This window comes from Hypoxylon fragiforme (assembly GCF_022984875.1).
Source record: "Hypoxylon fragiforme strain CBS 206.31 chromosome Unknown GGS25scaffold_9, whole genome shotgun sequence".
Taxonomy (NCBI): Eukaryota; Fungi; Ascomycota; class Sordariomycetes; order Xylariales; family Hypoxylaceae; genus Hypoxylon; species Hypoxylon fragiforme.
This window is the reverse complement of record NW_026054764.1, coordinates 1,072,867-1,086,214: the sequence shown is the minus strand read 5'-3', so window position 1 is coordinate 1,086,214 and position 13,348 is coordinate 1,072,867. Positions and strand designations below refer to the sequence as shown.

The 13,348-nt window shown below is 47.7% G+C and overlaps 5 protein-coding genes across 5 annotated transcripts; 2 read left to right on the top strand and 3 right to left on the bottom strand.

The window, feature by feature from the left end:
- Positions 1–5: 5 nt before the first annotated feature.
- GGS25DRAFT_506769 (NAD(P)-binding protein) lies at positions 6–1,820 on the bottom strand. Its single transcript, XM_049262342.1, has 4 exons — positions 1,741–1,820; positions 1,187–1,642; positions 694–1,113; positions 6–628 (listed from the first exon to the last, which is right to left on the bottom strand). The coding sequence occupies exons 2-4, from the start codon at positions 1,220–1,222 to the stop codon at positions 185–187; spliced, it is 900 nt and encodes a 299-aa protein (XP_049112975.1). The 5' UTR covers positions 1,223–1,642; positions 1,741–1,820; the 3' UTR covers positions 6–184.
- A 2,975-nt stretch (positions 1,821–4,795) lies between these two features.
- Positions 4,796–6,526, bottom strand: GGS25DRAFT_447170 (Clavaminate synthase-like protein). The gene is made up of 3 exons (XM_049258795.1): positions 6,368–6,526; positions 6,141–6,293; positions 4,796–6,078 (listed from the first exon to the last, which is right to left on the bottom strand). The coding sequence occupies exons 1-3, from the start codon at positions 6,414–6,416 to the stop codon at positions 5,186–5,188; spliced, it is 1,095 nt and encodes a 364-aa protein (XP_049112974.1). The 5' UTR covers positions 6,417–6,526; the 3' UTR covers positions 4,796–5,185.
- Positions 6,527–7,115: 589 nt separating this feature from the next.
- Positions 7,116–7,994, top strand: GGS25DRAFT_525353 (actin-crosslinking protein; the record flags this gene model as incomplete). Its single annotated transcript, XM_049264760.1, has 2 exons — positions 7,116–7,501; positions 7,562–7,994. The coding sequence occupies 2 exons, from the start codon at positions 7,116–7,118 to the stop codon at positions 7,992–7,994; spliced, it is 819 nt and encodes a 272-aa protein (XP_049112973.1).
- Positions 7,995–8,010: 16 nt separating this feature from the next.
- Positions 8,011–9,506, bottom strand: GGS25DRAFT_447150 (WD40 repeat-like protein). Its single transcript, XM_049258794.1, has 6 exons — positions 9,447–9,506; positions 8,953–9,380; positions 8,793–8,892; positions 8,671–8,737; positions 8,280–8,620; positions 8,011–8,216 (listed from the first exon to the last, which is right to left on the bottom strand). The coding sequence occupies exons 2-6, from the start codon at positions 9,257–9,259 to the stop codon at positions 8,027–8,029; spliced, it is 1,005 nt and encodes a 334-aa protein (XP_049112972.1). The 5' UTR covers positions 9,260–9,380; positions 9,447–9,506; the 3' UTR covers positions 8,011–8,026.
- Positions 9,507–9,921: 415 nt separating this feature from the next.
- Positions 9,922–12,735, top strand: GGS25DRAFT_515820 (HCP-like protein; the record flags this gene model as incomplete). The annotated part of the gene is made up of 4 exons (XM_049263125.1): positions 9,922–9,949; positions 10,065–10,217; positions 10,277–12,220; positions 12,305–12,735. 4 exons carry the CDS (start codon positions 9,922–9,924, stop codon positions 12,733–12,735), a joined length of 2,556 nt encoding a protein of 851 aa, XP_049112971.1.
- Between the last annotated feature and the right edge of the window lie 613 nt (positions 12,736–13,348).

Genomic DNA, 13,348 nt, shown 5'->3' with positions numbered 1-13,348 from the left:
GACTGTTGAACATGATTCCACGTGGGATGCAAATATTTATTCATATATCTCGTATCAACTTGCTTTCCGGCAAGACTTCATACCTAAGTAGGTGCGTATAAATCGTAAGTACCTAACCAGCAAGCGACGTTCCACACTTTTAGCAGGACCGGCTTGATTTAAAGCCCTATCTAGCAGCCCTGACTTAACTGCTCAGCCATGCCTTGACACTTGCCGTCAGATCCTCTTCCTGGAGTCCCAGAACGCCAATCGCATTCTTGTCTCCCTCCACAGCCAGCTTGGCACCATCGCTGAAGACGCGCCTCTTCAAGAAGTTGACGAAGGAGCTGTAGTCGCCCTTGCCGAGCTTCTCCAGCCCGATCTTGTTCTCCTCCGCCGTGGTGGCGTGCTCGACCTTCCACTTCTCGCCCGTCTCGGCCTCCACGATCTTCAGGATCTGGTTCTGCGTCGGGTTGAAGGACGCGATCGAGATGTACTGGTTGGCGGTCTTCTCGGGCTGCGCGAGGATCGCGCTGATCGCCTTGCCGATGAAGGCGAGGTTCGACGCCTGCACGGGCTCGTTGCCCGAGTCGTAGATTATGGCTGTCTTGCTGTCCTTGAAGAAGCCGACGGAGCCGTACTTGAGTCCCTGCGCAGACCTGTTAGTGTCGCTGCCTTGGTCCTGTAGGATGCATCTTCCTCTTCAGCACTTACCCAGTCGAAAAACAGGCCACTTGAGACACCAGTCCACGTGAAAGACGGGTTCGCCTTGGACTTCTCGATAATGTAGTCCAGGGTCTTGATCTTGCCCACCAGAATCTGTCCGATGACGTCGTCGCCGACGATTCTCGTGTTAATGCCGAACTCCGACGGGATGAACCGCTTCACCCCGGCGGCGACGGCGGCGTCCACTAGCGGGCCTTGGTTGCCGACGGCCACGGTGGCGATCGTGGACACGACGGCATCTTGGCCTTTGAGCGCGGCGGTCAACGACTCTACCGAGTCGTAGTTGACCTTCTTCACGGTCAGGTTCGACGGGAAGGTCGCCGTCGTGTCCTCACGTGCGAAGGCGGTCACGTTGAAGCCGGCCTTGACAAGCTCCTGCGCGACTTCTTTCCCTAGACTGCCCGATGCCTACATTAAATATTCGGGATGTTTAGCGTGGGTTGTTCCGGGGTGAGGGGATATAAATAAGGTGCTGACTTACCCCCACGACAACCACGTTCTTGATTGAATTGGCCATGATCTTGATTTTCTTGTTGTATGTTTTTAATGAGTTTGCAAATTACTTAATAAAACTTGTACGAATGCTTCAAGAATTGGCATTAAATAGGTATGTTGTTGACTTTGGAGATCCGGACCAACTGCCGGATAGGAGTTATATATGTCCCAAGCTTGCTAAGCAAGCGGGGGGACTAGCCGGCAACCAGGGGCACGCCAGATATCTCTAAAGTGATGTAATTTCAAATGCCCGAGAGAACTATGTATGTGTGGTTCCGATCATTCTTGGCCGGATAACTTCCCTACATTATACCTTATGTAGATGCATACGTCGGAATGATCCGGTTAGGATTTGAAGATCATCAAATGCTACTCAGTATCTGCGGCCCAGGTGGAAAGACCTTCTAGATCGGAGCGTTTGACCTTGTCTCCATCTTAAACCCTGTAAAAACCCACTTAGTTACATTACCCAAACAAATTGTATGGCGATCATATCTTAAAATATGAATTATGAATGGTTAAATACACTGTATTACGTACATTGAACCTTTTGAATTGAGTTTTTTATCTTGAATAAGTTCTTCAAATATGTAGCTATATAAGTGCAACCGGTATTAATTGAAAGCGCATTAAATTATGAATCGATTGATACCGGTTTCGAATTGGGGAGATATTTGGTTGTAAAGTTATTCAAGTAAATAAGCTAATTGGGCGGGCGGGCGGGCGCACGTGATCACCCTTGAAGCCACCCTAAGAGCCTGCACACGATCGCCTAAGGGTGTCACATGATCAGATGTCACATGATATCCCACGATATATATACCTAAATAACTTTGCAACCAAGTATCGCATCCATATTTGACTTATATCATTTAATTGACAATCAAATCCTCTTTTAATCGGTACCGGTTGCATCATTATAGCTATATGTTTTAAACGTTTAGGTTGGATATTAAATAATTAAGGCTTTAAGCGATTGTATGTTGGCCTTAAGGGTGATCACGTGCCATCCAAATAACCGGCTTATTAATCTAAATATCAATTCGAAACCGGCGTTTTACGGCCCGAGAAGGCTCTAGATTTAAGGTTTTAGGGCCCGATAGCAATAATAGGTACAGTACTACGCCGTATATGTAATTACCTAGGATACTCATACTTTAAGATATGATCAGCACACAATTTGTATGGGTAATCTAACTAAGTGGGTGTTTACAGGGCTTAAGCAGGGTTTAAGATGGAGACAAGGTCAAACGCTCCGATCTAGAAGGTCATTCCACCTGGGCCGAGTATCTGCCTGGTACCTAGGGATCTATGACTGCATTCAAGTAAATACCGCTGAAGTTAGGGCGACTATGGCTGGGTAGTTAAATAAAGCTAGTAACATCCGAACAATGCCCCTATTCAAGATACAAGATATAAAAGCATAACATTTGTCTGTTTCTGGGGCTACTCGCAGTGACCCTGGCGTATGTTAAGGTGTGCTCCTGTACTACCTTTCTCCTCGAAATCGCGACTGGGTGGTCGCAGCCTCCAGTTTAAGCACCTTGATTCTTCGTCTGGTCATGACTTTATCAACTGCTCTTATGGTATCACCCCCCACATGGGTTCACAGCATCCAGACCCCTATAATACTTCGCCCCTCATTCATCAGAAACAGAATGGAATTGGAACGCCAAATTGTTGGGATAGATGGGAGCATCTCCATATTGTAACAATAAGTAATTTGGATTGCACCTCCGTAGGCTTATATCTCTATCGGCTATGATCGTTATGCGGGCTTCTATTGATGGCATTGGCGCTCCTGGTTTCGCTGATGTGTCAGTCGCTAATGCATGGCGCGAAGTTTCTGCCATGTTCCCTGACCTGCATTGCCAATGTCGCGGCGTGGGTATCAACCAAGGGGTAGGGTTATGTCAGGGTTAGGGCTGAGGCTAGGGTTAGGGTCACACTTAATAAACTTCACCTCACCTCACCTCATCAGGCCTTAGGTAACAGGTCAGCTTATGCAACATTTCATTTACTCATACCTAGTATTTTTGACTTCGTTACGGAAAACGATAGGTACCTAGTACATTACCCACTCCATATCACCGTTCAGTAACCAACGCAACTTTTTCGCCAACGTATCAGGAAATAATCTGATCGCCTTGTACCCATGATCAGGCTAGAACATAGATATCACGCTCATGACAGCTGATACTTCTCCTTGCGATTGGTTCACTTTCGTCTACCATTTCAGGTACGTCTGTTGAGCCATGCCCCCTGGCAACTGACCATGATGAAACATGGACTGACGCATCACGGTAACAGCCTGTTGGGTGGGTGGTCTGGGAATTCACCTTAATGATGTTCTTTCCTGTTGCAGTACAACTGCAACCAAGAAGAAGGAAGAGGAAAGGAAGAAAGCTTGCTTTATTCCTAACTACAATGGCGGAGTGCCAATATATATGGCCATAAGGGAAGGGCCATATGGCTCTAGTGGAGCCTAAAGGTGCCTGAGGCACCTGCAACATTTCCACAAGCCCAGAGAAGTTTGCGACATTCTTAAAGGTTTGTTGGGCATAACTATTGAGTGTTTTCCCGCTCCCCTGGCTGACGTTAAATCACCGTAGCTTTTTCCGGCTGGGCAGATACATTGGGCCTCTGCTAACACTTGCGTCAAGTTTTCGATACCTACACCGTCATATTCCCTGGTAGAAAGTTCCACTACATATGCTATGGCACAATGACAGTATCCGTAGCCTACTGGATCAGTGTCTTCTTAGAAATTTTTATCCTTTGCACTCCGGTCGAGTTTAATTGGGATAAAAGCATACCAGGGGGCCACTGTGACGGAGATAATATCACATATCTTGTCGCCGGAATTACAAACCTTACGATCGACGTGTTTATTGTGGCCTTGCCGATGCCTATGCTATTTCGCCTACGAATTTCATGACTAAAGAAATTGGGCGTTGCTGGGATGTTTAGTTTAGGTATTCTGTAAGTACATCTGTTTGGTCTATCATATTGCATAGTCAAGTTGCTGATGAGTGACGAATAGTATCTGCATTATCTCCCTGTTAAGAGTTCTTTGGCTCTACAGTTGGGATTTGTCGGATTTGACGTATACAGCTGGGGCAGGGGCACTATACTCAAATCTAGAGCCAACGCTTGGGGTGGTCAACATATTTCCCTCTACCGGTATTTACAATTCGCGCAGCTAGATGTTAAGTCAATCTTAGATTGTTGGGGTGGGACGACGCAGCAATGCCAAAGGCCCTTTCCATCAATACAGCATTTGCTCCTACTATCGTGGGCTTTTCTAACAGGACGAGATGTTATCGTCAAGACTTTTTCTAGCTTTAGTGGTATTTGGCGATCTATTGCGACAAAAACGGATTCGCTAAGCAAAATAACTAACTCATCCTATTCTATGCCTCAGGCGTGGAGGCTTCTGAGGCGCCGTATTCGAAAGGGCTGGGACTCTATATCTGAAAATGGCTGAGACTTTGCGTTTAGGGGCATGTAGAGTTCCATATTAGAAAGCATTCGAAGTCTCATACCTGGGGAGTACTTGGAGTGCCGTACTTGGTGATATTTGGAGTTTGATGTCACAGCGGATTGGAGGCGGGGAGGATGGAATGGACGTCATGAATAGAGAAAAGGGGGAAGTGAGATCACGTGATGTGGCAGCCTCTCTCCCAATGATCAAATTACAAGGGTAATTCTGATGTGTTTCTCTCCCAGGTTTTAGGAGGTTATGCCCTCATCGTCATGCCCCTATCGTCTCATAGTAAAATATCAAACCGCCCCTTTCTATCCCACCCCTGGCCCTCGCGGTCTCCAGCGTAACCTGTCGTCATTCCCAACACATTCATCTCCCACAACCTCCAGCCTAGATGAAAGACCGTATCATGCCCTAACACCTTCTACAGCTTCTGGTAGCCCAGATGTAGCACACTCCCTGGCCATAATCTTAGTAAATTCTCGTCGGCGGCCAGCATCAGACCGTATTCTTAGCTATAATGCCCCTCGCAAACTCCCCGAAGTTAATATGCTGGTCCAGGTCAACTTCATCATCTAGATTAGGCTGGGTAAAGACCGCCAAAGTATTCCGAGCAACTCCCTTGGCATACGCGCCCCTGACAGAGTGCTCCACGGCCTTGAACTTGCCGCCTGTGATCCTCTCGAGCGCCTCGCCTGTCTGGAACGCGATGCAATCCCGTGGGATCTTGACCTGCACCGACACCCCTTTTCGGTCCTTGATCCACAGCCCGGCCTGTGGGTCCGGTGATCCGGGTAGTTCGTCTAGCGTCGGCAGTAAATTCGGGACCTTGCTGTCATTACCGAAGCTGACGGGCACCGTCGGGTCTGTCTTGAGCTCGTCGATGAACATAGCCGATGTCAAGCCGGTGAGGCACCCATGGTCCTTGTGCACCGCACACCAATTATCTTCTTCCTCCTGCCCCTTTTTGGCCAGCGCTTCCTCGGGCATGGGGTAATAGTGGAGCAGCCGCGCTTTAGTGGTGGACGACGACTTGACGACTGTCTCCAGGTAGGCGGAGGGGTAGCCCGGGATCTCCTTCTCGGCATACTTGTCGCAGGCGCGCGCGACGAGCACGGCGGTGTCGATTATGAGGCGGCACATCTGCTCCATTGTGGGTCGGAAACCGGGTAGCATCTCGTTGGGGGGCCAGGAGTTTGGCGCCAGGTACTCTGGGAACTTCTCGAGGGGGAATTTCTCCGTGGGCGTTGCTGATTCCAGCGATGGGTCAACGTAGAATGCGCAGTTCGCGTAGAAGGAGCCTTTGTACTCGTCGGCGCCCCCGTCCTTGAGCTTCTCCCTGCCCTTGGACCAGCCTACAAGATACATGGCTGCTTCGTTTGTGAATTTTTCTTTAGTTTGGTTAGTTTAATTTCGATCAGTCACGTTGGTGGGCTGTGTCTTTGGGACGCACCGAAGTCTGCCTCTGATAGGCTGCCCATGTAAGATGCATAAGACAAGAGCTGCCGTCGCAGCTGTGGGAATTCGGCTGGGACATCTTTGACTACAAGAATTCCCAGAGATTCGGGGCCGAATGCTTCTTGTAGTGTCTCAAAAGAGATGTTTCCTGAGCAAAAGTTAATATGTGATGACCGGTGCTTGTGAATTTGGTATTGTGTTGTTGACTTAGTATGCACTTACCACTTTTGAGGTCAGCTATCGACACTACTACAGGCTGTGCTGTCGCCATGATCGCAGATTGTATGTAGTCGTATACCTGGGTATGTTTCTGCTTTTTTTTTAAAAAAAAAAAGAATGACAATAAAATTCAGAGAATTATACCAAATCTCAGAAAAGACATGAAAAAGAGTGCTACTTGAGAAAGGGGTTGAAATATGAATATGTTGTTTAGTTAATAGCTTCGGCCAAAGGTTATCGTCGGAATTTAAAAAGACGTGAATCTCGAGCTAACTAACCCCCCATTGTTGTATACTGGCGGCCTTCTCCGCACTGGCTATAGGAGCTTCCCGCCCCAGACTTGAACTTGATTTGTATATTATCATGTACCTTCACTGTATGAATTCCAAACATTGGATGTCTTCCGTCTCTCCTGAACGATTGTGGGTAATTGAATAATGTATAATTGATATATCCATTTTACATAGTATGGTTTTCAATTGGAAAAGTCCGGTGGGTCGCCTACATGTCGTACATCTATGTACCTATGTACTTTGTACCTGAGTCCATAATTTAGACTTCAAGTGCACACATGGTTAACAGTGACGCCACAATGTTAATGTTAATGTTAACTAATGTCAATGTCACTGTGCAATGTTTATCTCTCAACATTGCAGCTCTTATCAACGACACACTTAACGCTAACTCCACGCCCACCAACTTCAAACGTTCTACATCTACTAGATCCGCTCAAGTCTTGATTGATTCTACGATGGTGAAGCCATTATCCTTCAAGGGTGAAAAGAAGCCTAAGAAAAGAAAGCGAACCGAAGTCGATCCTACAGCCGACAATGCTGATCCAAGCAATCTCGCTGTCGCTAGTACTGCCGCTGCCGCCTCGGAGGAAACAGCAAATGATGACAGTTGGGTATCCGCCGATGTAGTAGGAGACGTTCAGGGTCCTGTCATGATCGTACTTCCAACCGAACCACCAACGTGTCTAGCTTGCGATGCCAACGGCAAGGTATTCACCGATCCTATTGTGAATATCGTCGACGGTAATCCTGCCAGTGCTGAACCACACGACGTGCGACAAGTCTGGGTTGTAAATAGAATTTACGGCACTGAGAATTTCAGATTGAAAGGTCGATATGGAAAGTGTGTACTCTTTTACTATCTCTCCCAATTTCAATATCGCAGCTAACCTGTTGTGCCTAGATACCTCAGCTGCGATAAATACGGTATCTTGACTGCGACAACCGAAGCTATATCAGCCCTTGAAACTTGGACGGTACTTCCGACCCCCGACACCCCAGGGACATTCCAGATCCAATCGCAACGAGAAACTTTCTTGACGATCAAGGAATCTACGAAACCGAACGGCACCCCTGAGATTCGCGGAGACGCTACTGAGATAAGCTTCGATACGACACTAAGAGTTCACATGCAAGCCCGCTTTAAGCCCCGACTAAAGGCATCGAAGGAGGAAAAGGCCAAGGAGAAGATCAGTCGAAAAGAGTTAGAGGATGCTGTGGGTAGACGACTTGAGGAGGACGAGGTTAGGAGTCTAAAGAAGGCGAGGCGAGAGGGCGACTATCACGAACGGCTATTGGACTTGAAGTCTAAAAACAAGCACGACAAGTACGGTTGAGAAGGCTATACTATTCGTAACGATTTATTGAACTAGGCGTTGGGCTTCCAGGCTTTAATATACCCATCCTCACCAGCACTAAACACCGTCTGCGCTTCATCGTAGAAGCAGAAACTACGGATTATCTCCGAAGAATGGGCTCCAGGCAAGCCCACACTGTTCTCTCGATCGAAGCTCCAGTCTTGAGCTTTGTTGAGATGGACTAGCTCGAACGCTTCCTGACTGCGCGGGTGTTAAGTGAATTAGTCAGGGGGCTATTTTGTAGGTTATCATATTTAAACTTACTCATGAGCTCCAGCACCAATGACAGCACCGGCACCATTCGATTTTGCGAAGACGTTGGCAATATACTGGCAACCAAGCACATTGCGCATATCCCCAAAGTTGATTGTCGCTGCTCCGTTTTCATGATTCTCGGCCATGTCATAGAGCGCAAGCTTTTCGTCATGAGAAAGAGCAAACACTTCGGTGGAATTCAAGAAACCTGCGTGGTGGATCGAAGCATCATGGTTGAAAGTTTGGATCACAACCTCGTCCTCGTCTGTGATTCTAGTATCGCAGATATTTACAAGACCATCTGTCGATCCTGACAATAAGATGTTGCTGTCAGTAGGGTGGAAGTTAAGCTGCGAATGATTAGCAAAATACGTCTTCCACGGATAGCATGCAAACAGACCTCTGTCACATCATCACTGTGGACTTCTTTATAGTGAAGTTTCGGAGTGGGCGTTCCGCGAACATCCCTGAATACAGCATAAGCATGACTGAGATAGAAGGTGAGATGCGACATGCTCTTACCATACTAATATTGATGCTTGGTGATCTTGAAGTTCGGTGCCAGCTACAACAGAGAAACCTGCACTCGAGCATGCTAGGGACAAAACGGGAACTTGATTATCTATATAACTACTCAGCGTCACATTCAGACTCATACAATGGGAACACTGTGAATTCTCACTTGTCAGTCGAGCCACCTCAGCTTGCCGCGCATCCTGGCGCAGATCCCATAAAGATACACTGCCGTCCTCGCCTGCCGTGCATACGACGGCGCTTCCTGCGTCAAATGCTTTCGCACAGGTTATGTTGCCATGATGCGTGGACAGGTTGATATGTGGACCCGCGCTCACATTCGCTGGGTTGAAGAGGGAGAGCTTCTGGTCTGAGGATATGGTAGCTGGTCCAGCTATGAGCGGAATGATGTCGAGTACATAAACCTCATCGCGCAGCGGGATCCTGTACCCGTCTACGCAGGTAAGGGGATACATGGTGTCTGATTTATGTGTCTCTTTGTGAAGTTGCTTGTAAGCAAGCGTTAGGTGGTAGAACCTATGCTCAGTTGAACGTGTGGTTCTAGGTAGTAAACTCCTCCTAGTTGTATAACAGCGACTATGAACTAGATAAGTTCTGTGAGTATGCAAAATTATACAATTTGTGCATCAAGTATTTACATACATATGATACTCTTGAAATGCTTCACATATAGTTAATACTGTTAAAGACAATTTTCAAGCCTTTGATATTCTCATAAGTGAATGGCATTGAAATTTAGCGTGTGAAAAGTGACGAAATCGCAAGTGAAAAGATAAAAGATCTAAAACACCCCACATTACCCAGCCTGTGGCGCCAATTTGGCCAATCGGATATAAGCACTATTGTATCAGGGCTGATGTCGCGTTTATATCGTACCTACCGGTGCTAGATAGTACGTAGTAGGCAACAGCCGATCTGGACAGCTTGTAAGTTTCCCCAAGCTCACTGATAACGTGATTAACGATAACATCTTTAACCTTTGGCCTTTACCTCCCGCATCCTTTCTTTCTCTCCCTCTTATTTACGCCCTTTCAAACAGATTTATATTAAACCTCTTCCCTGGAGATGATGACATTAATACCAAAACTAAACTATTGCTCTTAGCAGACTTTTCACCATGAGACGTTGGCTCGTCTCTGCGCTCCGTAAGTTTCGCATTGTAATTTTTACGATTTCCTCATATTTCTTATGATTCTTAAATTGTTACCTAGTGTCAACTATGGCAGCAAGGTTCTATAAGCTAACACTTAGCAACATCAGTGCTTTTGCAGGTTGTCGCATTTGCATCCGCCGCTGTCGATCAGCAGGTTATGGAAGCTAGCACAGAGGATTCAACATCCACGAACCTTCAACCAGCAACCGAAACCAACGTCGTTCAAGGCGCACAACATGTCTGGGCTCCTTACCAAAGTGGTAAGCACTTGTTTCTCGTGCGCGCCATCCCCGATCAACGGTTATCTGACACAGCATAGGATGGGAGCTTGTCCACGAGGCAATGGCCGAATTTCGAAAGATAAGAACACCGCTGTATAGAAAGTCGAAGAAGCAAGGTGGCATGTTTGGGCAATTATTCCAGTTTGCCATGAAGGCGTTACCGAGTTTACGAGCGAGCGCCCCTCCACAGGACCATGCGCCACCGACCATCACCGGGCCCCTCCTTGAGGGAGTCAAGTTACTTCAGGAGTCGGCTGAGCAGAACAACACAGATGCCATATACCTCTTGGCGCAACTTAACTTCTTTGGAAACTACTCACATCCTCGGAATTTCAGGACCGCATTCGATCACTATTACCGACTTGCCTCGTATGGAAATAGCTCGGCACAGTACATGGTGGGATTCATGTATGCGACAGGGATTGGGGAGGCAGTGGAGCGAGATCAGGCCAAGGCTCTTCTCTATCACACCTTTGCCGCCAACGCGGGACACACTAGATCAGAAATGACTGTTGCGGCCCGTCATGTTAGTGGCATCGGTGCGCCTAAGAGCTGTGAAACTGCCTCGAAATATTACAAGAGAGTTGCCGACAAGGCCATGACTTGGTTCCGGTCCGGGCCGCCGGGCGGAATGGCTATCATACCCGAAGCGCATCGACTTTCCGACGACGTCGGAGGTGTGTACGGAGAGGGAGCTAGTGTCATAAGCTCCGGTGTCCATGCGCTAAAGGCCAGTCCGAATTCCGACGTTCACGCCGCTATTGACGACGTAATCGAATATCTCGATTTGATGTCCCAGAAGGGGGATTTCAAGGCTTCGTTTAATTTAGGAAGACTTTACTATGAAGGGCAGCGAGGTCTCGAAAGAAACGTGGACTTGGCCCGACGATACTTCGCTACGGTTGCGACGATGTACTGGCGTTCAAAGGATGGACGAGCTATTGACCAGCCGAAGCCTCAACTTGAGAAGTACGCCAGTAAAGCTGCCGGGTACATCGGTCGGATGTGGCTGCGCGGGGAAGGCGTCAGACAGGACTACAAGCTTGCTCGTGGGTGGTTTGAACGTGGGATTAAGCATGGCGATGCTCAGTCTCAATGGGGTCTTGGAATTATGAATCTCCATGGCCTTGGCATTCCGAAAAATATTTCGAAGGCGACTGAACTGTTCAAGGCGTCTGCTGACCAAGACTTCAGTCTCTCTCACGTTGCGCTTGGAGCTTTACATCTTGACCAGGGCACACCGGATGACTTGAAAATTGCCAACTCCTATTTTGAAGCCGCTGTGCGCTGGGCTAACATTGAGGCTCAATACTATCTAGCCGAGATGATTCACCATGGGGTTGGAAGAGATAAAACATGTGTTCTAGCGATGGCATATTACAAGAATGTTGCCGAAAAAGCTGAACCTCTAGTATCTTCTTGGGCAGAAGCCAGCCAGGCATACGAAGATGGTGACTATGAGCTGGCTTTCCTTGGCTACCTCATGGCTGCGGAGCAAGGCTACGAGAAGGCACAGAACAATGTTGCTTTTATGCTTGACCCCACGCAATCCCGACTCCCTCTTCCATCATGGGTCAAACGTCAATCACCAAAGTCTAGTCTTCTTCAAAACTCAGCTCTAGCGTTGATTTACTGGACGAGGTCGGCTATCCAATCAAATATCGACTCGCTTGTCAAAATGGGCGACTACTATCTGGATGGTATCGGTACAGAACAAGCTCTAGACAAAGCGGCTCAATGCTATACCGGTGCTTCGGAATACTTCCAAAGCGCCCAGGCTCTTTACAATCTTGGCTGGATGCACGAGAACGGAGTAGGGCTCAACCAAGATTTCCATCTTGCGAAGAGGTACTACGACCAGGCTCTCGAGACTAATGAGGAGGCATATCTTCCCGTCCAGATGAGTCTACTCAAACTACGGATGCGCAGCGCCTGGAATACATTTACCCATGGACGGATCAATTCTATTCAAGATGAGCCATGTAAGTTTTCTTCTTTATTCCCTGCTAGGCCTATACAAATCGAGTATATGTTGGATATGTACTTACCTGTTGTCAACACTCTAGCACCTAGGAAAGACTGGTCGTTAGCCGAGTGGATATCCAACTTCCTCCAGGAAGACGAAGACGAGGCGTACTACGAAGATGACGATGACTACGGCAGCATCTACGACGACGGTACGATTACCGGCAGTGATGGCGAGTCACTCGACGCCTTCGACGAGCTAGACGGCGTGCTCGAGAGCTTGATTATCTTAGGTCTTATCGCTACTATCATCTTCCTCATGTACTACCGCGCCAGACGACAGCAGGCCCATCGCGAGGCCGAGGAGGAGGCTGCGAGGAGGGCGGGACAGCAGGGTGGTGGTGGTGTGGGGGTTGTGCCGCAATATCATGGGAGAAACGGACATGCGCAGGGTCAAGGTCAGGGTTTGTTCCCTCAGCCTGGACCGCCGGGGTTTGCACAATGGGGTGCTGGAGCTGCCGTGGGGCAATGAGAGGTACAGTAGGTGCCAAGTCCAGAGTCTGCGTACATAACTTTTTTACCTTGGTAAGCGATTTAGCTGAGGAATGAAATGAATAGAATGATTGAGGTTCAAGTTGTTTGTCTTGTGTTTCTGTTTGCGCGAGAGAAAAAGCTTTGGCGTTTTTGACTTGGATATCCCGATTCCTGATGGCTTTTTTTTTTTTTCGTTTGAGACAGGCTACATAGGTAGGTGTGCCAGTGTGGAAGTCTTAGAAAGCAGTCAACTAACTATTCGAAAGACAAACCGACGACGACGACAAACACCAAACTGTTGAACTGAAGAAAAAAAACAAAACAAAACCCCTAGAAAATCAGAGGAAATCATACTAATATTAGTTAGAGGTACATAGCTAGCATTAACTAAATGTAGCTCTACCAGGAATCAGGATAACTAGCACCTAGCTATTAGCTAACTAAACGTCAAACTCAATTGACAATTGACGTTGCCTGCCTACTGCCGGCAACCACGGCACGCCGCCGTCGCAAGCCGGGGTATCCAGGTTAGCATAATCCCCCCCCCCCCGGAACTATTTCCCCCAAGCTTTGCTTTTTTACCTTTAGTTAATCATTTGTTTTAAAATGAA

Excerpts from the sequence above, each read along its gene's own strand:
- GGS25DRAFT_447170 (XM_049258795.1), bottom strand. The coding sequence starts at position 6,416 with ATGGCGACAGCACAGCCTGTAGTAGTGTCGATAGCTGACCTCAAAAGT. Across the intron at positions 6,294-6,367 it reads GATAGCTGACCTCAAAAGTG|GAAACATCTCTTTTGAGACA; the intron begins GTAAGTGCATAC and ends ACTTTTGCTCAG. Across the intron at positions 6,079-6,140 it reads CCTATCAGAGGCAGACTTCG|AAAAATTCACAAACGAAGCA; the intron begins GTGCGTCCCAAA and ends ACCAAACTAAAG.
- GGS25DRAFT_447150 (XM_049258794.1), bottom strand. The coding sequence starts at position 9,259 with ATGTATCCCCTTACCTGCGTAGACGGGTACAGGATCCCGCTGCGCGAT. Across the intron at positions 8,893-8,952 it reads TGAGGTGGCTCGACTGACAA|ATAATCAAGTTCCCGTTTTG; the intron begins GTGAGAATTCAC and ends GTAGTTATATAG. Across the intron at positions 8,621-8,670 it reads ACAGTGATGATGTGACAGAG|CTTAACTTCCACCCTACTGA; the intron begins GTCTGTTTGCAT and ends AATCATTCGCAG.
- GGS25DRAFT_506769 (XM_049262342.1), bottom strand. The coding sequence starts at position 1,222 with ATGGCCAATTCAATCAAGAACGTGGTTGTCGTGGGG. Across the intron at positions 1,114-1,186 it reads AGAACGTGGTTGTCGTGGGG|GCATCGGGCAGTCTAGGGAA; the intron begins GTAAGTCAGCAC and ends TATTTAATGTAG. Across the intron at positions 629-693 it reads GTGGCCTGTTTTTCGACTGG|GGACTCAAGTACGGCTCCGT; the intron begins GTAAGTGCTGAA and ends AGGTCTGCGCAG.